This window comes from Zingiber officinale, chromosome 7A (assembly GCF_018446385.1).
Source record: "Zingiber officinale cultivar Zhangliang chromosome 7A, Zo_v1.1, whole genome shotgun sequence".
NCBI classification, from domain to species: Eukaryota; Viridiplantae; Streptophyta; class Magnoliopsida; order Zingiberales; family Zingiberaceae; genus Zingiber; species Zingiber officinale.
The window spans coordinates 134,182,311-134,207,472 of record NC_055998.1 but is presented as its reverse complement, the minus strand read 5'-3'; the positions used below and the strand labels follow the sequence as shown (position 1 = coordinate 134,207,472).

The 25,162-nt window shown below is 35.0% G+C and overlaps 2 protein-coding genes across 2 annotated transcripts; both read left to right on the top strand.

Annotated features, from left to right (window-relative positions):
• The first annotated feature begins 6,764 nt into the window (after positions 1-6,764).
• On the top strand, positions 6,765-10,925 carry LOC122002691 (calcium-dependent protein kinase 3-like). The gene is made up of 7 exons (XM_042557966.1): positions 6,765-7,603; positions 8,533-8,676; positions 8,800-8,952; positions 9,275-9,390; positions 9,477-9,644; positions 10,189-10,419; positions 10,489-10,925. Exons 1-7 carry the CDS (start codon positions 6,946-6,948, stop codon positions 10,630-10,632), a joined length of 1,614 nt encoding a protein of 537 aa, XP_042413900.1. The 5' UTR covers positions 6,765-6,945; the 3' UTR covers positions 10,633-10,925.
• Positions 10,926-14,171: 3,246 nt separating this feature from the next.
• Positions 14,172-18,696, top strand: LOC122002690 (putative respiratory burst oxidase homolog protein H). Its single transcript, XM_042557965.1, has 15 exons — positions 14,172-14,620; positions 15,231-15,393; positions 15,477-15,525; positions 15,619-15,732; positions 15,855-16,274; positions 16,363-16,749; positions 16,830-16,925; positions 17,003-17,118; positions 17,192-17,294; positions 17,382-17,470; positions 17,553-17,703; positions 17,779-17,925; positions 18,000-18,128; positions 18,208-18,286; positions 18,354-18,696. Exons 1-15 carry the CDS (start codon positions 14,224-14,226, stop codon positions 18,461-18,463), a joined length of 2,550 nt encoding a protein of 849 aa, XP_042413899.1. The 5' UTR covers positions 14,172-14,223; the 3' UTR covers positions 18,464-18,696.
• The last annotated feature ends 6,466 nt before the right edge of the window (positions 18,697-25,162 follow it).

Below are 25,162 nucleotides of genomic sequence, written 5' to 3'. Positions count from 1 at the left end.
GAATAAAGAAAATTATTAGTACAAAAGATATCTTATTCTTTAATGAATATGAGTATAAGAATGAATATGATCCCGATAGATATGAGTATGGGGATGGAGATGAGAATGAAAGTTGAAACTCTAATAGGAATGAAGATGCGGATAGATATAATAAATGAGAATTAGAACAAATAATATAAAATTTGATATAAATATAAATATGATTCATGGTCACATCCCTAAATAATATATCCCTAAACAAAAGCTTTTTCACTAAGGTGTCCCTCGGGATGGTCTAGTGGCTAGCGCATGAGGTGTTATCATCATGAGATCTGAGGTTAGAATCTCGGCAAAGTCGAGATAAATACCTCCCTTATGTATTAGTCATTATTCCAAAGGCTAGTAATCGTCTGTGATTTACCTTCTCTGTGTTGGCCTTGGGACGGATTGACGGAGGTGCTAAGGACGAGCGTATTCATTTTTATCACTAAGAAACAAGATGATAGAATGAACGAGGCGGGAAAGCGAATTAGTGAGCGAGGCTAAAGGAGAAATAGATGTTGGATTTAACCTCCATTATGGGCAGACATATTAATAACACACAAATTTTATCATTATTGACAAATCCAATTTTATGTTTAATCATGGGTTTGGATTATCGGATATGGAATCCATTAGCACATTATCATTAGTATTGATGGGCTGCTAATAGATTTGGACATGATATGACAACCGGATCCAGATTACGGAGCCGTTGCCCTCACACCTACACAAGATCACGCCCTGTGGCCGATTTCTGTTTGATCTTGGGATTCTTTTAGGGATGAAGAGGCCGAGGATGCCTCTTAATTGTAGGTGTGGATTTATAGTTTTCATTTTAATGCTTCCGCTTTCAATTTTGCATATTATTGTATATCGCTGACAAGATCTTGCGTTGAATCATTTTGTGATAAAAAGATGAATACGTTCGCCTCCAGCGCCCCCGTCAACCCGTCCCAAAGTCAGTTCGAAGGAGGTAAACCACGGACGACTACTAATCTTTGGAATAGTGAATCATTTTGAATGATTTGTATGCGGTAGCATGATCACATTAAGGAGAGTGAAAATCCTATCAATAGGAGGAAGTGAGATACAATATTTAAGGATTAGTTAGATTGAAGTTACAAGATTGTTGCTGGCCTTGAGGTGAATGAAATGAAGGAGGCTTGAAGTGTGTTTTTGGTAAAGAAGGGGATGCCTGCACACGGTCTGATGTCTAGTAAAATGAATAATAATAGAAATTGAGTTCAAATCTCAAATTGAGACAAATATTTTAAAGATCAATTTCGTATAAGTTGTGCTTTGAATTTATACAATAGGCGAATTAGAAGAAAGATTGTCCATCTCCCAAAAAACTCAAATAAAGTCCATATATATATATATATATATATTGATATCCTATGGATCAGATTTTATCCTGCAGACTCATTCGGATTAGACTCGGGGCGTCTGGAATTGATCTAGGGGCATGATTGTGAATGAGTCTAGGCACTTAAATGAATCTAGGCGCAATTTTCTTTTAACTTTTTATTTTGAGGTATATTATATGTATTTAGGGTTTAAAATTTTAAAATTTAGGAGTGGTGTTATAACAGGTTTGAGTCAATAAGATTTTTCTTCTATGGTTTAGGTTTTTCTTTTGGGTTATAGTGTTCAAGATTAAAATTTTAGATGCTCACGGGATATATTATATGTATTCAGGATTTAAGATTTTTAAATTTAGGGTTTGCATTAGTATGAATTTAAGCTCATAAGATTTTCCTCTAGGGTTCAGGCTCCCCTCTTAGATTATAATGTTCAAGATAAATAATTTTAGGTGCTCACGGGATATAATATATGTGTTTGGGATGTTTTAAGAAATTTATGATTTAAAAAAAAATTAAAAAAAAAAGAGTCAGGCGTCTGGATCAAATCCCGGTCCCCCGACTAAAATTTTTTTAAAAAATGAATCGAAGCACCTGGATTAATTTCAAGGGCCTCAAAATTTGTTACAAATCGTTCCGTAGTGAACAGTCCGTAGAGCATATATATATATATATATATATATATATCCTTTTGATTAAAATAAAAAAGAACAGGTAGATAATCGAAATCAGTTCAATTTAAACAAAATTGCTACCCATAAAATACTTAAACTTAGTCAAAATATATATACTTTATCAACTTAATTAAATTTGCCTCAGTTTATCAAAATTTAAAATTACTTTAAAAAATGTTTACGAAATTGAATCTATTTTTATTAAGTTTAAGTAATTTAAATATTTTAAATAATATTTTATAAATAATAATTTTGATTAAGTTGTCTTTGTTAGGACTCGTGCAAGAGGTAGAGAGGGTGAATAGTTCTCATAGCTTCATCTTGATTGCAGGCTTGTCATTAGAATACTCAACATAATATTTGAATCAAACTTGATGTTACATACATAATACCTTGATTTTACTTAATATCCATCTCTTAAGGCAATTAATCCAAGGCCTAGTTATAGCAATTTACCTCTATTAAACCTTCCTATTCTTGAAAAATCTCTTATAATATATTTCACAACAATACAATATATAAAAGCAAGAATGTAAATAACTTAACAAGAATCTTACTTTTGATCGTTGATGATTGCTATACAAAATGTAAACAACTTTACAAAAATTTCACTTTTGATCACTATTGATTATTTAAGAATATCTCTTATTGGTATGGAAATGTAATAGCACTTCATCCTCAAACCTCTTAGAACTAACTGTCAAAATCTCCTTAAAATATCTTTTTAAAGCATTTAGGTTGAAGTTGATTTTCGATTGATATGGTCTCTGACATTATTTAAGCCGTTGAATGACCTATGAACCTTCTAAAATCTGTCAAATTTTGTCGATTATTTGAACATGAGTCGATTAATTCATCCGATCAATCAACATAGAGCAATCAGTCAGAATTTTGCAATCGAATTAATCTGCCTCTATTCAACTCCTGATTGACATCAGTCGACTGATATCAACAATCAGTTGATTGATGTCATTAGTCAAGTCTAACAGTTGAATTGACTTACTTTTGTTTAATTTTTGAAACCATCAGTCAACTAATATTAACCATTAGTCGATTGATATCATTAATTGAGTTGAACAGTCGCAATTCTAAAATTTCTAATAGATTTCAAAATCGAATGTTATTATAGTAAAATTATGTTTATGGGTATTGTATCAACATTGTAGTCATATACTACAACAACTATATTTTTGAGGTTTTGGAGGTTTTGTGTCTATTTATTGATTGATACACCCTATCAATCGACTAATACTCTTGTTTCAGCCTTATCAAAATTGAATTCTCATTTTGTCTAATATTCAGTTGAACCTCAATCTACTAGGACTTCCTTTGCTAACATTCGGTCAACCTTAATATGCCAAAATTTTTTGTTGCCCAGCATCTGGTTAATCTTGACATGTCGAAACTTCCTTGTTGTCTAACATCCGGTCAATCTTAACAAGTTGTAACTTTAACGTTGCATAACTGTAGGACCCTAGGCGACCGGCTAGAGGGGGGGGGGGGGGGGGGAATAGTCCTGCAAAGAAAAACGAACCTTCCTCGAACTTTATAGCTTTATAAGATTCAACACTTGCATAAAAAAAATAAGAGACTAAATAAAAAAAAGAAGAGGCACAAAAAATTTACTTAGATACAACCGGAAGGAAAAGTCTCTTACAATAGTTGAAGCACTTAATTATAAAACAAGACTGAAAAGAAATTAATTACAAGTGTTGTACTGAACCATTAGGACCAGAGCTATATTTATAGCCCTGGTCGGGGCGCCTGGAAGGGTTTCAAGCGCCTCTAGGGGATAAAATATTTTCCCCGTCGCAACGCAATGCGACACGTTGCATTTGGATAAAATTCGATTTTGGGCGTCCAGAAGGGTTCTGGGCACCGGGACCAAAAAGTCAACTTTCAGTTGACTTGTTGGTCCGCGTCTTCCGCTCCGGTTCCACTCGCATTGGTCCGGATCTTTCGCTCCGGATCCGCTCGCTTGTGTGATCTCAGCCATCCGGAATATGACTCACCCGAACCCAACTTCCTTCGAGCAGTCTTCCGCTCTGACTTCTCATCCCTCGGAAACGTCGCGCGCCTCTATCTCGCCCGTCCGCGTACTCTTTCACAACACCTCGTCCCTCGGAAGCACCAAGCCCGTCGACTTTCTCCCATGCCGTCTTTCTTGCTAACTATGTCTTTCGCTCGATTTCCTGTGCTCCTAAGTTCCTGCACACTTAGACACAAGGGTTACATACTAACATAACCTAACCAGACTTGGTTGATCATATCAAAACTATCTTGGGGTACTAACAATAACATCCGATCAACCTCAACTTGTCGTGTCTTTCTCATTACTTAACATTGGGTCACCCTTAATCTACCCGAACTTCACGCCTCATGCCAACTCCCTATTAGACTTCCGATCACCAAGTATCCCATTAGCCGTGACCCACTTAGACTTTCTTCTTGTGATTATTCCATGTTGGACTTTCGATTACTAAGTATCTGATTAATCATGATCCACTTTGATTTTTTAATCTTGTCAAATATCCGATCAACCTTAATCTACTTGATTATTCCTCAACTAACTAACATAATGATCAAAAATTGAAATCATAACCCGAGTTAAACTTGAATTTGGTCAACTTTGATAAGAAATTGATTATATTAATAATTTTATATTATGTTATAGCAGTTAAAAAAGGACAGTCCAGTGTATAAAGATCAGCGCGGGTCCCGAGGAAAGATTCATTATATGTAATTTTACCTTACTTTTTATAAGAGGTTGTTTTCAAGATTCAAATTCGTAATTTTTTGATCACAAAATAATAACTTTACTATTGCACTAAGACTTCCTTTTGTATTATGTTATAGCAATTACGATGATATATATTTTATTAACACGGGAATAACAATATTTTTAATATGAGAAATACATTAAGGATGTTATTTTAATATATTTTTAAAAAGAGATTCTTTTGATGAAAAGAATAACAGGGGGGCCTTTTAAATTTTGCCTTTCCGCAAAATAGGACACCATTTTAATTTTTAAGAATACCCTTATGCACAAGATGTGTTATTTTCCTCTAATATAAATGGATAAGAATTAAAGATCAAAAGAAAATAAATATAATAAAAATAAAATGAACCTTGTGAGAGTTAACTAATCTTTTTTAGGTTGGCCAGAGTATCTCAAAATACAAGAACACAATTAGAAAAATTAAAAATCAGATTCTGCAATTCTGCAAATTGCAGAGATTGTTGCTTCCCTCCCCTATTAATAATAGCAATTTAGATATTTTCAACAAACTCAAATATGTTCTAGTTGAAAATATTGCCGCCAGACTCCAATGCAGTAAGTAGAATATCTAGATTATTATTCAGAAATTTACGATTTGATCTCTAGTAATGATATATTTATAAAAAAAAATTTCTTCAAATAGAACGTGCAATCAAAAGATATTAAGTTTCTGAGTTATCTACCGCGAGCGCTTCTCGATTTATCCTAATGACAGATAGAAAAATTCAATAAGACCAAATTGATTATCCTAAAATTAACTAGGTTTATTAATTTTTTTTAATTGATTGAAATATTGATCTTCAAAGTTTATTCATAATCATTATTTCTTTTTTAAGTCAATTCAAAATCTATATTAACCAACTCAACCAAATAAATTTGTGACCTTCCCTATCAACGGCTTTGTCTTAAGTTGACACAAATCCTGGATCAACTCAAACCTTCGATAGTTGATTGAATATATGTTGAGTTGATCAGAGATAAAAGTTGTTCGAAGCAAAGATCACAAACTTATTTAATTGAGTTGATTGATGTAAATTTGATCAGCTAAATAAGATAGGGTTTAGATAAAGCTGTCAAGATCAAAATCCTAATTAGTTTCGACTATTAATGATCTTTCTAGTCCTATGTACGTTTTTCATTGGTGGCAAAAGGTGAATACATTCGTCTCCAGCGCCCCAGTCAATCCGTCCTAGGGCCAACACGGAGGAGGTAAATCACGGACGGCTACTAGCCTTTAGAATAGTGACTAGCACATAAAGGAGACATTTACCTCGGTTTTACCGAGATTCGAACCCCAGACCTCATTGGTGGCAAATTATGTATATTTTTCATCGATAAATAAAGAAATATACCTGATGATCAATTTAGAAGACCAACATCATTTAATTGTATCTTTATTTGAATGAAAAATTATTATAAAATAGTAACGGGTAACTTGAATCGATTGATTGATTGAGATATGGAAAGTTGGTTTACTATATTTTTTTCACACGATTATATTTTGATCAAAATAAAACTGTATTTTAAATAGAGTTATAATACTAGACACTTTATTGTTATTAATGGGTATTATAATTTAAATGTTAATTTAGAATAATGCACAATCACATTTTTAATCAATGCAACTAGAATATTTTTATTTATTTTTTAATATTCAATGTTATTTAGTGGCTATTTAACCAACTCGATTGATACTAGTCATTAAGGGGTTGAATGAAATTTACAAATAAAAATAAAAGTAAAATTTTAAACTCTTATTATTTGTACATAAATACGTTAACTATATTCTCAGAGAATATTCTGACAGCATTTTTTTTATTTCACATTTCAGTAGGTCAAATCAATTCCACTTTTCTTTATTTTTTTTCTAAATTTCGCAAAGTAAATAAATAAACCCAACGGTTATCTCTCTTTTCTTCTCTCTCTCTCCAGACAGTCACATTCGCTCTCTTCTTTCCCAACGACAAACGCATCGGCTTTCCCCAATCCGGAAAAGCTCCGTCTTTTTCCACTAGATCCGACGTGAAGGTGAAGCCCTACCCATCTCTCCTGCCGTCGATCGTTCTCTCCGCCTCCACGCAGAAGGCCTCCGGATCGGAGATCCCAAATGGGCAACTGCTGCCGCTCGCCGGCGGCCGTCGCCCGCGAGGACGTCAACACGCACTTTTCGGCCGCCCACCACGACCACGGAGGTTCCGCCGCCCGCAAGAACCGCCAGAACCAGAATGGTGGTTTACAGCACAAGCGCATGACCGTGCTGAGCGGCGACGCGAAGTTGGCGGGCGCGATCGAGGAGATGTACGCCTTGGACCGCGAGCTCGGCCGCGGAGAGTTCGGCGTCACCTACCTCTGCATGGACCGCCACACCAAGGAGCTCCTCGCCTGCAAGTCGATCTCCAAGAGGAAGCTGCGGACGGCGGTGGACGTGGAAGACGTGCGGCGGGAGGTGGCCATAATGCGGCACCTGCCGAAGAGCCCCAGCATCGTGACTCTGCGCGAGGCGCTGGAGGACGAAGGCGCCGTGCATCTGGTGATGGAGCTGTGCGAAGGCGGGGAGCTGTTCGACCGCATCGTGGCGCGCGGACACTACTCGGAGCGCGCGGCGGCCGCGGTCATGAGGACCATTGTTGAAGTCGTGCAGCTGTGCCATCGGCATGGGGTCATCCACCGCGACCTCAAGCCAGAGAACTTTCTGTTTGCCAACAATAAGGAGAACTCGCCATTGAAAGCGATCGACTTTGGGCTTTCCGTATTTTTCAAGCCTGGTTAGTCAATTTCTCATCTGGATGTCCGGATCTGTTTGTTTATTGGTTAACACACAACCCTCCTGATTAGGCGGCTTCTGAGGCAGCCAAATCATAGTTCTGGACCATACCAGTGTTGCAGAGTTCCTAATTTGTCTTGTCAAATCCAATGGCATTCTCTTGTGTGGTCAACTTCATCTAAAATCTTGGTTTACATATGCTATTATTGACGAAGCTTTCTCTGATTACTCCGAAATTATAATTGATAGCAGAAATTGGCTTGTCGTTCTTTCTTGCAAAGGCCAAATTGTCTTGATTAGCATTTGAAGCATCATCACGACCTTTCAATTTTAGCTTAAACCTACCTTTCTTGCATATAATATAACTGACAAACTTGCAGTGTCATAAGGAAAACAAAAAGATTTACTATTTTAGCATCAAAGTCAAAAATCCTATTAGGACTATTAATTCATTGCCAAGGAGGGAAACATCTATGGTGAGGGAAGGGATGAAGGAAAAGAACCAGCAATAAACCACTAAGAACAGAGAACTTATATCTCAAAAAGCGTTCTAGTTTAGGCACCATGTTCTTTATGACTTCCTATGTGGTTAAAAGTAGTAACTTTTTCTGAAGACTATTGAGCTCAAAGTATGCAACTGGTGTTGAGGGATCGAGTGTCTACAATGGTTAAGGTAACTAATATGCAAAATATTAGGACTAAACCAATTTTCTATACCATATTTACCTCCCTCTCCTGCAATGGTGCTTTTTCACATCCTATATCATATGAGCTAATAAATGGTATGATCTGGAGTACTATGCATACATCAAATTTTACTGTCACCATTTGATTATGACGATTACTAATGTTTCTAGATATAAACTTTTAATCTTTATCCCATCAGATGAATACATGCAAACTTATAATTATAAGTTTCTCCATTATCAGGAGAAAGGTTTTCAGAGATTGTTGGGAGCCCATATTATATGGCTCCTGAAGTATTAAAGAGGAATTATGGACCAGAAATTGATATATGGAGTGCTGGAGTTATTCTCTATATTCTCCTTTGTGGAGTTCCACCATTTTGGGCTGGTATGTGTTATGTAATTGTAATACTATTTTCTGCAACATCAGCAAACGTATACTTAATTTCACATTCTCATCTTCTGATGAACTCTGTCTCTCTGCTAAGGTTGCAATGTGTTTACACTGCAGAAACTGAACAAGGAGTTGCACAAGCTATTCTGAGGGGGATAATTGATTTCAAGCGCGATCCATGGCCTAGTGTGTCAGAAAGTGCTAAGAATTTGGTCCAGCAGATGTTGGAACCTGATCCCAAACTTAGGTTAACTGCAAAGCAAGTTCTTGGTATGTTACATGTCATGCTCACTTTCTTGTGAAGAGAACTGGTTGACTGGTTCTTCATTATTTGTAAAGAACTAGTTCATCTAATCTCAGTTCTGTCTAGTTAATCGTAGTCATGCATGTGTACTTTTAATGGAAAATCATGAAAGAAAATTATGGAAATTTGATATTTCTAGTTGTAGTTAGAACAACTATCTTCTCTTCATTGATGCCGTATTCCATGGTTCCTAGCTTCTAGACACCTTCTGTTAGAAATTCTTTAAATTACCATTTTCATCTGCAGTTCATAGAACTGGCGCTCAGATATGCATCCCTTTTATTGCAGATCATCCTTGGATTCAAAATGCTAAGAAAGCACCCAATGTGCCACTTGGTGACGTTGTCAAGTCGAGACTCAAGCAATTTTCAAGAATGAATAGATTCAAAAGGAGAGCTTTGAGGGTATGCTACATTGCATTTTGTAGGTTAACTGCTTCTTATATTCTCGAATATATGCGTACAGCTTAATTCTGCTAATTGCTTCTTAGATTATTGCTGATCACTTGTCTACTGAAGAAGTTGAAGATATTAAAGAGATGTTTAAGATGATGGATGCTGACAATGACGGTATTGTTTCACATGACGAACTCAAAGCTGGCCTTCCTCAGTTTGGTTCACACCTTATAGAGTCTGAAGTGCAGATGCTCATTGAAGCTGTAAGTATATATACATGATGAGTTTCTCAGTTCCTGCTACTTAGAATTCGGTTCATGCCTTATAATCTTCAATGCATGACAATTTTTATTGGGAACTCTAAGTTGAATTGATTTGGAATTTTCAACTAGAAGCTTAAATTGAGCATCTAAGAATCTTACGTTTGTCACAAGAAAGTGTGGTGTCATATTTCAGGGTTTTAGTCTCAAACTTTGAACATGTAAGAATGCTTGGGTCCTGTAGCATTTATCTTCTGTCAAAAAGGATATCCTGATCTTTGACACCCATGTGGGATACTCATGTTGAATCTAAGTAACAAATTCTGAGCATTCTGATATTTGGTTAGAAATATTTCTCCATGGATAAATATGTGATGTTTCATATAAAAATTATTTACTTTCTTAATTGCGTAGATCGATAATAAAGGTTCAATTAATTATTTCTTCATTCATTGAGTCAACATTACATTCACTTATTAGAGTTAATATGTTTGCTCAGCAAAGAGAAATGAGCTTTAAAATTCAACCATATCCTTTTGTCGAATAGGTCGATAGCAATGGAAAAGGCACTCTAGACTACGGGGAGTTTCTGGCTGTATCTCTTCATTTACAGAGAATGACAAATGATGAGCATCTCAGAAAGGCCTTCTCATACTTTGATAAAGACGGGAATGGCTTTATTGAGCTAGAGGAGCTTCGTGAGGCACTAACCGAAGATGGAGCTACTGATAGCACAGATGCAGCAAACAATATCCTCCAAGAAATTGATACCGACAAGGTACAATTCTGCCAATCTTCTATTGGGCACCTTTACCCTCGTTTTCATTAACAGGATATCCAATTGCAGGATGGATTAATAAGCTATGATGAATTTGTGGCAATGATGAAGACCGGAACCGATTGGAGAAAGGCATCACGCCACTATTCAAGAGGGAGATTTAACAGTCTTAGTGTCAGATTAATGAAGGATGGATCCTTAAACTTGGGGTGATGAATGGACTAATCTCGAATGGACGACAAAATTCTTTATCTTCTGCTTTTTTTTTTCGCGCACTTTGGCCAGGTAACCCCTCTTGCTTAACTTGCTCTTTATCTAGTGGTTCCAGTGCGATGCCATTGTGGAGTGTTGTAGTTCTACACTCGTGTGAATATGGCTAATTTGGAGCATTGTGTTGGCATAGTTTGTGGGAGGGGGGCTTTGTTGTAACTAGATGTACAATATTTGTTTCATAATCACTATGATTAGAGAGGAAATCTTAACGCATTTGCATTATGATTGAACAAGAAACAGTATGGAGAGTTTGTATTGTATTGGAATCAACTATGAGATTGTGCAAACTTGGTATGGTCGTGAGACTAAATTACAAGTTGCAAAGCTTGTAGTCGATGAACTACAAAATAGATGACGAGAAGAAAGTAAAGTTAATATTTTGTCTAATTTTCTTAATTACATAGTGATCCATCTATTTAGTGTCTTGGCACAATTTTGTACTTATTTACCATTCACATTGTGTACTTTATTCTAGCAAATATCTTATTTAAGGAATTCTCAACCTCCAATTTAATTTGCTTAGTGGATAAGGGTGAATTGATCTAACTTTTGGCCTTATTTTATGACACCTAATTTTATTCACATTTTTTGCTTTAACTTGCAAACTTGAACCGTTTACTAAATTAAATGAACAAACTTATTAATATCCATAAATAAATATTATGCATTGTTCATGAATAATTTATGAACAAGGTCTATCAATGTGAAATGCTTATAAATTTTAATTAAACAAAAAAACTCTCAAAATAAAAAAAAAAAATTATAATATCAAATTCACTAACTAATCAAATAAGATTAAAAAAAATAAAAAAAAAATCAAATAATCAAGCAAAGATGGATAACATCTAAATAAAATAAATTTAAGTCAAACTTAATCAATCTCAAAATAAAGAAAAAAACTAAGCCAAATTTAAATAATCTTTTTCACAAGTTGATTTATTTTAGATTGAACTCATCCTATCTCTATTATCTTATCAAATAAACAATTAACTAGCCCTAAAAAAGAATTTGAATATTACTTTTTTTTCAAGAATAATTGCACATTTGATCTCTAACTACCACATCTACAACAACATACATAAAAGTATTATTTCTCGACCCCGTGAGTCATCTGAATTGGTATGTGACGAAACTTGCCACAATGAGGTGGCAGGATCGATCCTCGGGGCAGCTGGGGAATAAATCCCCTATCCTCATATTACACCCTGTCCGTCACATGTCCGCTCAGATGCTGCGATTTATCTCCCCATGATAGCCTTAGGTCGAGTACGATGGAGGTGCTGGGGGCGAGCATTTCACCTTTTATCACAATAAAAGTATTATTTCTCTCGAGGTATGATCCGTTGGTAAAAGGTAGAACAGATTATCATGTAATAAAAAAATCAAATCTCTTGTAGGATATATCATATCTAATTATATTTTTTGAATTTATTTTGATGATCGATAAAAAAATTTCATAGAATTATATCGATCATCTCCCAGATTAATCGATCCATAAAACTGAATATTTAGATAAAAAAAGTATTAAAAACTAAAAGATAAAAAATAATAATAAAGAAACAGACAACATAACATCATGCTGGAGCACATTGTATAACGAGTGATGAGGGGAAAGAATTATTCATTTGTTTGCTGATTAAGTTTTTAAATTTTATTTTACATTTTCTATTTTATTTATGTTTAGATGTTGGTTGTGATTATTATAAACTCCAGCTGCTAAGTTGCTGGGATTTGGTTCCCAACAAAAAGTCTTGGCCATATTTTCCTACTTTCCTACAACAAAGAGAGAATCAAGTTGTTGAAAGAATTTTAGCTCAATTGATAATCAATTATAAAATAAAAAAACTCGACAATGCATCAATATCAAATTTTAATGTGAGAGGCTCTACGTCATCAAAATGTGATCATGAAATCTTCAATGCCATCATACTTAAGTAATAAAAGTCATTCAAAATCCTTTAAAAAAAAATCTAAGAATTATATGTATATATATATATATATATATTTTGGTGAATCTTCATTTGATCATTCTAAATCATCACCAATTAGTTGGCAGCTAAGAAGCCAATATTACATTTGGCACGATAGCACATATGTAGAAAGTTTTATTATTTTTAATTTATTTTAAGCATAGTTGATATATTTATCACATGATTGCTCATTTTTAATGGACATATTTAATTTTGCATAGTGACATTTGAATTGGTTTTGCATGACATATTAGTGATCGAAACCCTCCTAACAACAACACATTTAGCATATAATATCCTAGTTGACTTTGGAGGAAAAATGATAGTGTCGATTAAAAAAAAAGGAAAAATGAGTTATAAAGCAAAATTAATCGCTAAATCTAATTCAAAATATAAATGTTTTGGGCTGATCTGCAAGCAATAGATTGTATTCGGTTGAGTCAATTGATAGATGTTGAGTTAGAATGGATTTGATTCAATTGAAATACTGTTAAGTTCGATTTCAAGGCAGCTTGGGCACTGAATTTATATTTATTATTATTATTATTATTATTATTATCCGGCTGATATTATATTTATTTAAGGCCTCCGGAGCTATGATGTAATAGCTAGTAAGAGTATTTAGTTGTCTCCATGTATTTACGGTTCAATTTTAGTTATGATGTATTTATAAGGATTTTTTTTTCTTTAAATAGGACTTGTAACTAAGGGTAGGGTTGTAAATAAACCAAATATTGGTGAACAAGTTTAGTGTTCGACTTGGTAAGAGCTTGTTTATGTTCGTTCAATATATATAAGATTAATTAAACAAACAATCTTGAACAGCTCGTTAAGCTAAATAAACAAGTTTGAATACATATGTGTTCAGCTCGTTAATGTTCATGAACAATTCATGAATCATATTCATTAATAAAACTCTTTTTAATATGCTAAACAAATAATAAAATAAATAAATAAATTTATATTATCAAACTTAATAACCAATCAAACAATTAAAAATTTCAAACAATCAAATAAACTTGAATTGAGAGTTTGATAACATTTAAATGAGTCAAGCTCGAACCAAGCTCGAGTCAAGCTTGAATTAAGAGTTTGATAACATCTAAACGAACCAAGCTCAAACCAAGCTTTAAACAAGCTCAAACTCATAAAAAATAAGTCAAGCTAAGCTTGAACACTCATTTCAAAAGCTTGGTTCATTTTAAGTTCGGCTCGGCTCGGCTTGGTTACCTTATCAAACAAACTTGAACACCCTAAAGGTCTGCTCGACTCGGCTTGTTTACAGTCCTAAGGGATGTTGGACTTCTGGATCGCTCACCACCAGTGCTTCTCGATTTATCCTATTTGTCAGTAGAAAATTTTCATGAGGTTGAATCGGTCATCCCAACTCCACGTTATCCAAAATGATTAATCGTTTTATGTTTATTTAAATGCCAATGTATTTTTTTAAAAAATGTAATATTGCCATTCCTATGGCTATTTGAATGTCCCCAACAACTGTCTCTTCTCTCCCTCAAACTCACAGCTTCCTCTTCTTTTCTCTTCTTCGCCGATTTCGACGATGACCACGGGCCACGACTACACGGGCTCCGCTCACGAGCTTCAGAGCATCGTCGTCCTCTCCGACCAGACCCAGCCCGCCGCCCCCGATCCAATGGCCCCGGCCAAATCTCCCCGCTCGAAGCCACCCGGTAGCTCCCTCTCCCGGCCCTCCAAGATCAAGGTTGGGTTGAGGGATTCCTTCAGGGGTGCGTCCTCCCGCAAGGGCCCTGGATTAAGGTCCAATGCCACCGCAAAGATGACCCGAGTGGCCTCCAGCACGCAGATGGGGCTCAAGGGGCTCCAGTTTCTCGACAAGACCTCAGGCGGCAGCGAGGGGTGGAAGGCCATCGAGAAGCGATTCGAGCAATTCGCCATTAGAGGAAGTCTTCCAAAGGAGAACTTCGGCCGCTGCATTGGTATGTTCCTCCATCTTTTGCCTATATTCCCCCCTTTATCTGAGGATCGATTGTCGTATCGGATAAGTTGTACTGAAGTAAAGAATCAGTTTTTTTTTTTTTTTTTTTTTAAAAACTTTTCTCTGTTATTCCTACTTCGTGAGCTTACAGATTTGCAAAGGCTTTGTCTTCAAAGTCAAATAAGTTTAATGAGCCAAAGAATTTGGTAAAATTTGATCTTTTGACTCAGGAAAGTTATACCTAGTGAATGGTCTTAAAGATTAAATTAAGCAAATGATGACCAAAATCATTTGATGAGAGCTAATATTTCTTTCATCCTCGTGTTGGTTTATTAAGAACACATACTGAATAAATCAACATAGGTGGCTAATAAGCGAATTGATTAAAGTATAACCCTGGGGAAATAATTCAATATTCAATTTAAAGTCCTTGTAAGTTGTAAGGGGAAAAATAAACACTTCAATGAAGAAAAAGGGGGAAAGTAGAAGATAGGACATGGAATTTTCTTTTAAATTTTTACCGTTTTTCGATATTAGATTCAAAATTATAGGTACCAGATTTATCTCTGCACTAGTTTCTCACAATCCTTGTCTTCATTACCAAATTTTAGGCATGGCTGAATCAAAAGAGTTTGCTGAAGAGCTGTTTGTCACTTTAGCAAGGAGAAGAAACTTGGAGCCAGAAAATGGTATAACAAAGGATGAACTAAAAGAGTTTTGGGAAGAAATGACAGACCAAAATTTTGATTCTCGGCTACAAATATTCTTTGACATGTATCACTCTCTCATTTTTATCTGTTTTCGACCTTTGTCTCATGAGTGTCCTTTGACATTGTCTGCTGTGACTTATTAAATAGGTGTGATAAGAATGGTGATGGAAAGCTATCTGAAGAAGAGGTGAAAGAGGTAACTAGTCAAAATCACTCAGTGATTCTCATGCAGGAGCGGTTTTAATTTTCTTTACGCTGAAGAGAATAATATTAGTGTCCTGGCTTATAGATAATCATTCTGAGTGCCTCAGCAAACAAGCTTGCAAAATTGAAATCAAATGCAGCAACCTATGCTGCTCTCATAATGGAGGAACTAGACCCTGATGGCTTAGGCTATATCGAGGTACTGAGAGTTGTATCCATTTTTTAATACTCTCTCCAAATTTGGTGAAATTTCTTAAATCAGGAAGAACAAATGGCTTGTAATATCAGACTAACATGATTAACTTGCAATCCTTGTCCCAGCTTTGGCAGCTTGAGACATTGCTTAGAGGTATGGTTAGCGAACAAGGAAGTGAGAAGACATTAAAACGTTCATATAGCCTTGCAAGAACATTGATTCCAAAGAGATACAGAAACCCAGTGAATAGATTTATCAGCAATGCTGCAGATTCTGTTCATGAGAATTGGAAGAGGATATGGGTTATTTCCTTTTGGTTGACATTGAATATAGTCCTAGCTTCATGGAAGTTTGCCCAGTACAAAAGGAGAGCAGCATTTGAAGTGATGGGCTATTGTGTCTGCATAGCCAAGGCTGCTGCTGAAACGTTGAAACTAAATATGGCTTTGATTCTCATCCCTGTCTGTCGCAACACCCTTACAAGGCTGAGATCTACTCGTCTTAGCTCAGTATTTCCATTTGATGACAACATAAACTTCCACAAGGTAGCAGAGATTTTCCTATGATTAAGCATATTCCTGGAAAATGATGTAAATATCAAGTTATGTTTTTTTTTGCGCTTAATATATGCAGACTATTGCGTTGGCAATAACCATCGGAACTTTAGTGCACATGCTTGCACATTTAACATGTGATTTTCCGAGGCTTATTAACTGTCCACGTACCAAATTCATGAGCACATTGGGACCTGATTTCAACTACAAGCAGCCTACTTATCCATCTTTGTTGGCAAGTGCCCCAGGCATCACTGGTATTCTGATGATATTCATCATGTCATTTTCTTTCACCCTAGCAACACATTCTTTTAGGAGGAGTGTGGTCAAGTTGCCATCACCCCTCCACCATTTAGCTGGGTTCAATGCATTTTGGTATGCTCATCATCTTCTGGTTGTTGCATACATCCTTCTGATAATCCATTCGTACTTCCTCTTCCTCACTAAGGAATGGTATAAGAAGACAGTAAGTCCTACCTTTTTCTTTTCATACCATATGTTGTGTGTGGAATATTTTTTGGCATTAATTTTCCTGTATGCACACAGACATGGATGTATCTTGCAGTCCCTATACTGTTTTATGCTTGCGAGAGAATAATTCGTAAAGTTCGTGAGAAAAGCTATGGCGTCAGCATTGTTAAGGTAGTCTTCTTACATGCATGAATGTTAGCAAGCATGCAAATTTGAAATCTCATCTTTCACATATATCTGTCATGCAGGCAGCTATATATCCTGGTAATGTTCTTTCGATACATATGAAAAAGCCACCAGGTTTCAAATATAAAAGTGGGATGTACCTGTTCGTCAAATGTCCTGATGTTTCACCTTTTGAATGGTTTGTGCTTAGCTTCAAAATGAAATGAGTAATAAGTGATTATTTCTGTCTGAAGTAAATATTTTCTCAATAGGCATCCATTCTCAATCACCTCAGCACCAGGAGATGAACACTTAAGTGTTCATATCCGAACCTTGGGTGACTGGACGTCTGAGTTAAGGAACCTATTTGGAAAGGTTAGTTCATTTAGAAAGGGTCTCTTCTTGCTGAAAAAGTATAATATTTGTCAGATTTATCGATTTAATAGACATCTCTTAATACAGGTTTGTCAGGCTCAGGTCACCTCAAAGAAGGCAAATCTAGTTAGACTGGAAACCACGGTTGTGGCAGATGTTCAATTTGAAGATACAAGGTTAGTGTCACTGTCTAGCAGTTGATGTCAACCAATTAACAACATTATTGAATGTGCCAAGCTTTGATGAGTAACATCTCAGATTCCCTAAGCTTTACATTGATGGTCCGTATGGTGCACCAGCTCAAAATTACAAGAAGTATGACATTCTTTTGCTCATCGGATTAGGAATTGGTGCAACTCCGTTTATTAGCATACTGAAGGATCTCCTGAACAGTATAAAGACCAATGAAGTATATACGATTTGCAGAAATTTATTTTCTAAATGCCAATCCCTCATGTTTCTAACTGGTTTATGTTTCATGTAGGAATTCCAAAGAATGCATAACCCAGATCCCAACCTCATCAGATCAAATGGCCCAGGGAGGGCTTACTTTTACTGGGTGACAAGGGAACAAGGATCGTTTGAGTGGTTCAAAGGTGTCATGAATGATGTTGCAGAAAGCGACCATAATGTACTTCCTTAAAATCCCTCTGCTTTTACTGATACTTATGTTTCACACAGTGCCCTGACTGATTCAATTAACAGAATGCCATAGAGATGCACAACTACTTAACAAGCGTGTATGAAGAAGGTGATGCAAGGTCAGCCCTCATTGCAATGGTTCAGTCACTCCAACATGCCAAAGATGGTGTCGATATAGTCTCAGGAAGCCGGGTAACCCAAGCCCCTCATCTCATAATTGGATAAAATAAACACAATTTCTCCTTTCTAATCTCTAGCTCTTGCTTGACAGATACGAACACACTTTGCCAGACCAAACTGGAGAAAAGTTTTCTCAAATCTGTCCAGCACCCACAAAGCAGCTCGTATAGGTGAACTATTTTGTAGCATTTACTTTACTCATGTTTCCGCATTAGGATTCTAACGTGTAATGTTCAGGTGTTTTCTACTGCGGATCACCCACACTTACGAAACAACTTAGAGATCTTTCACAAGAATTCAGCCATAACACCACTACCCGGTTTCACTTCCACAAGGAGAACTTCTGAAGGAAACAAAATGATACAGATAGGAAAGCGAACATACACAATAAACAGGGGATCAAGTGTAAGAATCTTCTGCAGAAATCATTAGAGTGTTGTTGGTCTTTCAGTTGTTACATCATATATACATAAATTTAGAAACGGAGTGTACAGTAGAGATGGAAAATTATTGGGATAATTGAACATGTAATTTCCAGCCAACTCTATTTTGAATTGAAAATCAAATTCCCTTCCAGTCATATTTCATTGCTCCAGCTTTTTATTTTCTTTAAATTCAAGTTGCTTAATATCTATCATCACACCACGACGAGGTTGTGAGCTTGTGTTGGTCTATCTGTCAGCTTGCGAGCGTTGCTACTACTTTGCAACTACAAGCTTGTGGGCTTGCCGCCATGATTTGACCACAAACTTCTCACGAGCTAGCTGTTGGGTTCGCAATAGACTATAGAGGACAATGTAGATGGTTAAATTATATAATTAGAATTATTTATTTATAACCTTATGGTAATTTAGTTTTTTATGTTTTTTAATTTAGGATTTAGATTTTCTGAGAATTTACTATATAAAATTTTGTATTCTTTATTTTCTAATAACCTTTTTTATTCATCAATAAAGATGGTTTTTTTTCATCAATTTCTACACCATGAGAGGAAACGGAGTGTTGATCTGATCAAATTTAGGTGAATCAGAAATTGATCAAAATAGATTTGTTGATGAATTACAAACCTATCTTTTTTTTTCTAATTACAAATCTATTTTAACTCTCGTACAATTTATCCATTCAGTGATCCATCCTCGGAGTTAAATCGACCATTAGGTTCCTCGGGACACAGTGCGATGGTACAATATAGGATGAGTTCTCTTGTAGTAATGTTTCTAATCTCTCATGAGATATACGTCTGTGGTATTCGAACCACTCGTGATATTGGACCGTTTGTTAGGATCTATCTGTATTTCTCAAATTTATCTTGATAATCGGTGAAAATTTTCGTAAGATCAGACTAGTCATCTTTAAAATTAATTGATTCAAAAAGTTAGATACCTAAATAAAATAATAATAATAATAGATCATTAGTACCATTTGATGGAATTAACCGAAAAAAAAAATTAGAACACGTTACAATTATAAAACTTGGAATAAATAACCCGCAACTTATATTGTTTTAAAAGCGACTTAATTCTAAAACAACACCTTTAGAATAGACCATTAAAATTTTCATAATAATTAATTGAGTAATATCTCTTATTTAATAATATATAAATAGTTGAAGGGAAAAACGGTCACGTGGACTAAAAATTGAAAGGGATAACGTTCTTCCAGGCTATAAAGGAGTTAATTTGGTGATGTTTAAGTTTTTTTTTAAGCCAAGATTAAAATAAATAAATATGTTAGAATGGTTGTTATTTTTTTTAATGAGTTTAAATTTAGTTTAAGTTTGACTTGAGCATAATTTATTAAAATATCATTGAGTTCTCAATTTAATCTTATTTTATTATTTAAAATTTTTATATTTTTAAATTTATTTAATTGATTATTGAACTTGATAATACAAATTTATTTGTTCATTTTATTTTTTTAAAAAATTTATTTGTTATATTGATAAAAGTTATGGATGAATATAATTCATAAATTTTATTCCTGAATCTTATTCATGAACAATTCATAATGTTTGTTCATAAACATTAAGGGATATAAATGAACATAAATAAATGAATACAAATTTTAATCCTAAAAATTGAACAATTCATAATGTATGTTCATAAACATTAAGGAATATAAATGAACATAAATAAATGAATACAAATTTTATTCTTGAACATTATTGATGAACATAATGTTTATTCAAATTATTCATTTAGTTTGATGAGTTGTTCAAGTTTATTTATTTAGCTGACCTTGTATATTAAATAAACATAAATAATTTCTTATGTTAAGTTGAATACTAAATTTGTTCGATTTGTTTACCATATTACTCGTTGTGATGAACCCACAATAACTCACATGGAATTCATGGGGCAATGAAGAAGCAATCCACGTGATAACCAAGGGGGGTAAGCTCTAGCACAAGTGTGCACAATACCAACACTCAAAAGGGTACGATGTTGACCTTTGGTTAATGTACCTCTTTGCAACAATGCTCAATTTGTCTATGAAGAGAAACACAACATCACCCTCGGCTATTTTTCTTTGTTTTAGATATTTTAATTCTAAATTTTTAAAAAACAAAATTTATCATAATGAAGAACCATATTCTTTGGTGCTAAATTCCTCTTGCACCATATCTTCGTTTGATTGTGAGATCAAATAATTAGAGTTACATTATGATACAAAAAAATTAGATTAAAATGATGAGCTTGTAGGATAAAGAGGGAGCAAATAGCCATATGCTTGAAATTACATGTCTGTATTGCAACACATAGTTTCTCCGATTAAGTCACACCTATTTTAGTGGACATATCTACTTCAATCAACTCAACTAGTTCCATTCGACTTAGGTGGTTATGATGGAAAACCTTATCCTTCTAATGGATACTTTTTCAATTGACTCGTACTATCTTAAGTTGACTCCAATCTAATACAAAATATTTTACTTCAAGCAATCGAATTGAACCAACAACTTTTAGTTACCTCAAGTTAAAATATAATCTTTCTATTTGTAAGTAGGATACTTATGATATGCTCTTGAATTGACTCTATACTTCGAAAGGTCTAGGGTCGATCTCCGGAGTGTCACTGTCTGGGGTTAACGTCTCCGTCATGCACTTTCCACCTGTGTACCTGCATTTACCTCCCTCCATATCCGTGGGACCGGCTCTAGGGGGGCCGCTGATGTGGAGATTCCATAATTTTTTTTTTTGAATTGACTCTATACTTTAGTCAACTAAAATAGCCTTTAGTTGATTGGATCTACTTGAGGATCTTTACTTAACTCGGGAATAATTCAAAACATCAACTAGGACCCTAAACACTTGTTCCTTATCATACAACTCTCTTATATTAGTCAAACTTGACCTCTGGCTCCTCTAATCAATCTACTAATTAAATTCATGGTAAACCTTGATCTTTTAGACTTCTAATTATCTTCTCAGCTCCTAATCAATCTTCATCTCTTAGACTTCACATCAATTCGTCTAACTCTTGGTTAATCTTGATTTTTGGACTTTTTGCCAATATATCAAACTCTTAGTCCACTTGAACTTTCAATCAACCTATGTAACCTGCTATGCTCCACACACACATTATGTTACATAAGATGATCCTAACTTAAACCCTTTATCAACTACATCAAAACAATCTAATCAAACTTGACGATTTGAGATATGATTGCAGTGACAAGCATCCAAGAAGTAGATTTCATATTTTCATAATTTTACCCTCTAGTTATATATGAACTTACAAAAATCATCTAGGAGTTTCTTCAACCCTGAGCATGATTTATCATCATATCTAAGAGGTTAATTTTGGAAGCTCGTCATCATACACGATGTGGGAAAGTTTACCTTGCAGTGAAAACATGTTAAGGCAAGACAATCATAAATACAGCTAAGATAATTTTCTAGAACCCTTTTTTCTAAGATACAAAGTAATGCTTTCAATGAGGCTATCAAATGCTTTTCTAAGATCAATCTTAAAAGGCTTCTGAATAATGGATTTGTGACTTGCATCCCAAGATTTTCCATGCACTCTAGAGAAGATATGCTAATCCACCTCATTACAAAGACTTGGAAAGGCAGCATCTCCCTTGATGTTTATAGTAGTTGAGAAGGCATAAGGTGTAGCCTCATTACTATATTACTACCATTAGTTGTAACCCTATACACTTCTATCTTGGTGCAATCGATTTATAATCAATATTGACTAAGCTCGAGTTAAAAAAATTATTGGCCTTTGATGTTTAGTCAATATATCTGATGATTAAAAGCAAAATATCAAAAGGGGTTGGGAGATTATCAGAGAGAGATTGTAGATGCAATTAATCTTAATTAGGTCAAGATTGACTAAGATTGATTTGAGTTTTGATATTTGATTATTGAGCAAAAAGTCAAGTAGATCAAGGTTGATTAAATATTTGATAGCGAAAAAGTTCAAGTGGTTTATAGTTGACTAGATACAATTGGTAGTTGAAAGGCCAATTATAGGGAGTTGGCAAAGGTGAAATTTAAAGTGGGTTACGGTTGACCAAACACTTGATAGTTAAAATATCAACAAAGACTTGACAAAGATGAAGTCTAAGTGGGTCATGGTACCGGTTGACTAAATACTTGGTAGTTGAAAGTCCAATGGTGAGTTGGTACGGAAGAAGTCTAAGTGGGTTACGATTGACCAAACATCTGACAATGTTGGGTGAGTCCTAACAAATCATGAGGACCGGATGTTAGGCATGACGGTGAAGTCCTAATAGGTCATAAATGACTAAATGATAGACATGTGAATGAAAGTTCTAACAAGACATAGAGAATCAGATGCTAAGCATGTGGATAAAAGTCCTAATAATTATGGAGGACCGGATGTTAGGTATATGGAAGTAAGTTCTGATATGTCATGATGAGCCAGACAAGAAGTGAAATCCTGACATGTCATGGAGGATTGGATGTTAAACATGAGAAGAAAAATCCAAACATATCAAAGAAGACTGAATGTTTGACAATGGTGAAGTCTTGACAGGTTCAGGTTGACCGAATACTAGGCAGTTGAAGTCGTAGAAGGTCAAGGTTAATTGGATTTTGGACAGATGAAATCTTAGTAGGTTGAAAGTCAATCAAATATCGGGCAAGGATGAGAGTTTAGCCTTGACCAGAATGAAAAAGTATCAGTTAACTGCTATGTTATGACAATCGACTGATGAGTATGAAATCATGAGTTTGGAATTTAAGGGGATTTATGGTGTGAGCAATCAAATGTTGGGTGTTAGTAGTTGACTTCTGCATAAGTCGAGTGAAGGCCTCGACTGATGACGTTGTAGATTGAACAAAAGATTTTGTAGTTCATTTGAAAACTTGATCAATGATGCATCAGCCGACTGTTATGGTTTATGTAGTCGACTCGCAATTCTACTAGTAGAACAAGAGCAATATTCAAATTTGAGCACATGATTGACTATTGAGAGTAAAGAGTTGATTGTTAGGATGATTTAGTCACTATAACAACCATATAAAAGAGGATTTTGTGGAAATTTCAAACCATCTATTCTTGGACAGTTCTTAGAGGTTTTGAGGGAATGTATTTCTGCATTCCATACTTTAGGATGCAAATTGAAAGAAACAAAAAACGAGCAAAGCAAAATATCTCTTGTAAAAATAGTTTATTTATATTGTATTTATTTTCAACTTTATCTTTGTATTTAGTTTATGTTACTTGTAAGAACAGGTTGTTATAAAAGGTTTCTCCGCCTCTGGAAGGTCTTTGACAAGGAGAAAGAATAGTGGCATTTATGCTAGGATGTTAGGCTATAGAGTAGGAATCGGGGGTTCCAAATCACATAAAAAAACTCAAGTTTATGTTTGTGTTTCGTTTGTTTCTTTTTATTTTTCCACTGCATATTAACCTTTTGCAAATGAGCACACAAAGCGAATCACAATTCACCCTCTCTCTAGTGATGTCAACGATTCTAACACATCCGACCACACTCCAACACAATACCATCAACATTGCCACCTATTTTGAGCGTCTTTCCTCCTAGGTCTACTGGAGACATACCATCCACTTCTATTCCTATTGATATATGATCCTATCACAAAATAGAGCAGCCTTATTGGAAGTTACTGACGAAGCTTTCTCTTATGATGTGGTCAAACCTACATGGATCAAAACATGTTAGAGGGAGCTCGAAGTCATCCTAGTAAGGTCCCTCTGATGTTAGGACTAAAAAAATTAATATATCTTTATAATGATATGATATTGTCCACTTTAGGCCTAAATCCTCATGATTTTATTTTTGGACTCTACCCCAAAAGTCTCATACCAATGGAGATATCTTTCCTTTATAAGTCTATAATCATTTCCATATGTTTTCAACGTGGAACTTTGTTTACAACTATTGCAACCCAAGAATCCCTCTTCAAACGAAGGACCACTTCCTCAAGCCTATTCGCTTGATGTCATCTGATCCTTGACCCAGTAAGACTTTTCTGCCCCTCGTTCTAATCGACCGACTAGTACTTCCTTTCCTAGGCACAACTAAGACTTCTCTGCCTGATGTCTGATCATCTTAATCCAGACGTGAGAGCCCTCACTTCCTTCATTAGAAGTCAATATTTCACTCATATGGCTCGATTAACTATGACTCTTGTGCATAGTCGGCGATTAGTCCTTCTAGCAATTCGGGCTCTAATACTAATTGTTAGAACCAAAAGAATTAAGATATCTCTATAATGGTATGATATTCTCCACTTTAGGCCTAAGCTTTTATGGTTTATTTTTGGACTCTACCTAAAAGGTCTCGTACTAATGGAGATATCTTTCTCTTATAAATCCATGATTTTTTTCATATATTTTTAATATGAAACTTTATTTGCAACCATTATAACCTAGCAATCTCTATTTAAATTATCATGAAATCATAGAAGGAATATAATAATAAAAATATAGAAGAAGCAAATTAAGCTAACATACCATATATTCCCTTCCATACCACTTGGAGAATCTTGCTATGAAATCTAGGTTATTGGATATTGAGATTGTGGGTTGTAAGTTGTTGGTCATGT

Excerpts from the sequence above, each read along its gene's own strand:
- LOC122002691 (XM_042557966.1), top strand. The coding sequence starts at position 6,946 with ATGGGCAACTGCTGCCGCTCGCCGGCGGCCGTCGCCCGCGAGGACGTC. Across the intron at positions 7,604-8,532 it reads TTCCGTATTTTTCAAGCCTG|GAGAAAGGTTTTCAGAGATT; the intron begins GTTAGTCAATTT and ends CTCCATTATCAG. Across the intron at positions 9,645-10,188 it reads TGCAGATGCTCATTGAAGCT|GTCGATAGCAATGGAAAAGG; the intron begins GTAAGTATATAT and ends TTTGTCGAATAG.
- LOC122002690 (XM_042557965.1), top strand. The coding sequence starts at position 14,224 with ATGACCACGGGCCACGACTACACGGGCTCCGCTCACGAGCTTCAGAGC. Across the intron at positions 14,621-15,230 it reads GAACTTCGGCCGCTGCATTG|GCATGGCTGAATCAAAAGAG; the intron begins GTATGTTCCTCC and ends ACCAAATTTTAG. Across the intron at positions 15,733-15,854 it reads ATGGCTTAGGCTATATCGAG|CTTTGGCAGCTTGAGACATT; the intron begins GTACTGAGAGTT and ends TCCTTGTCCCAG.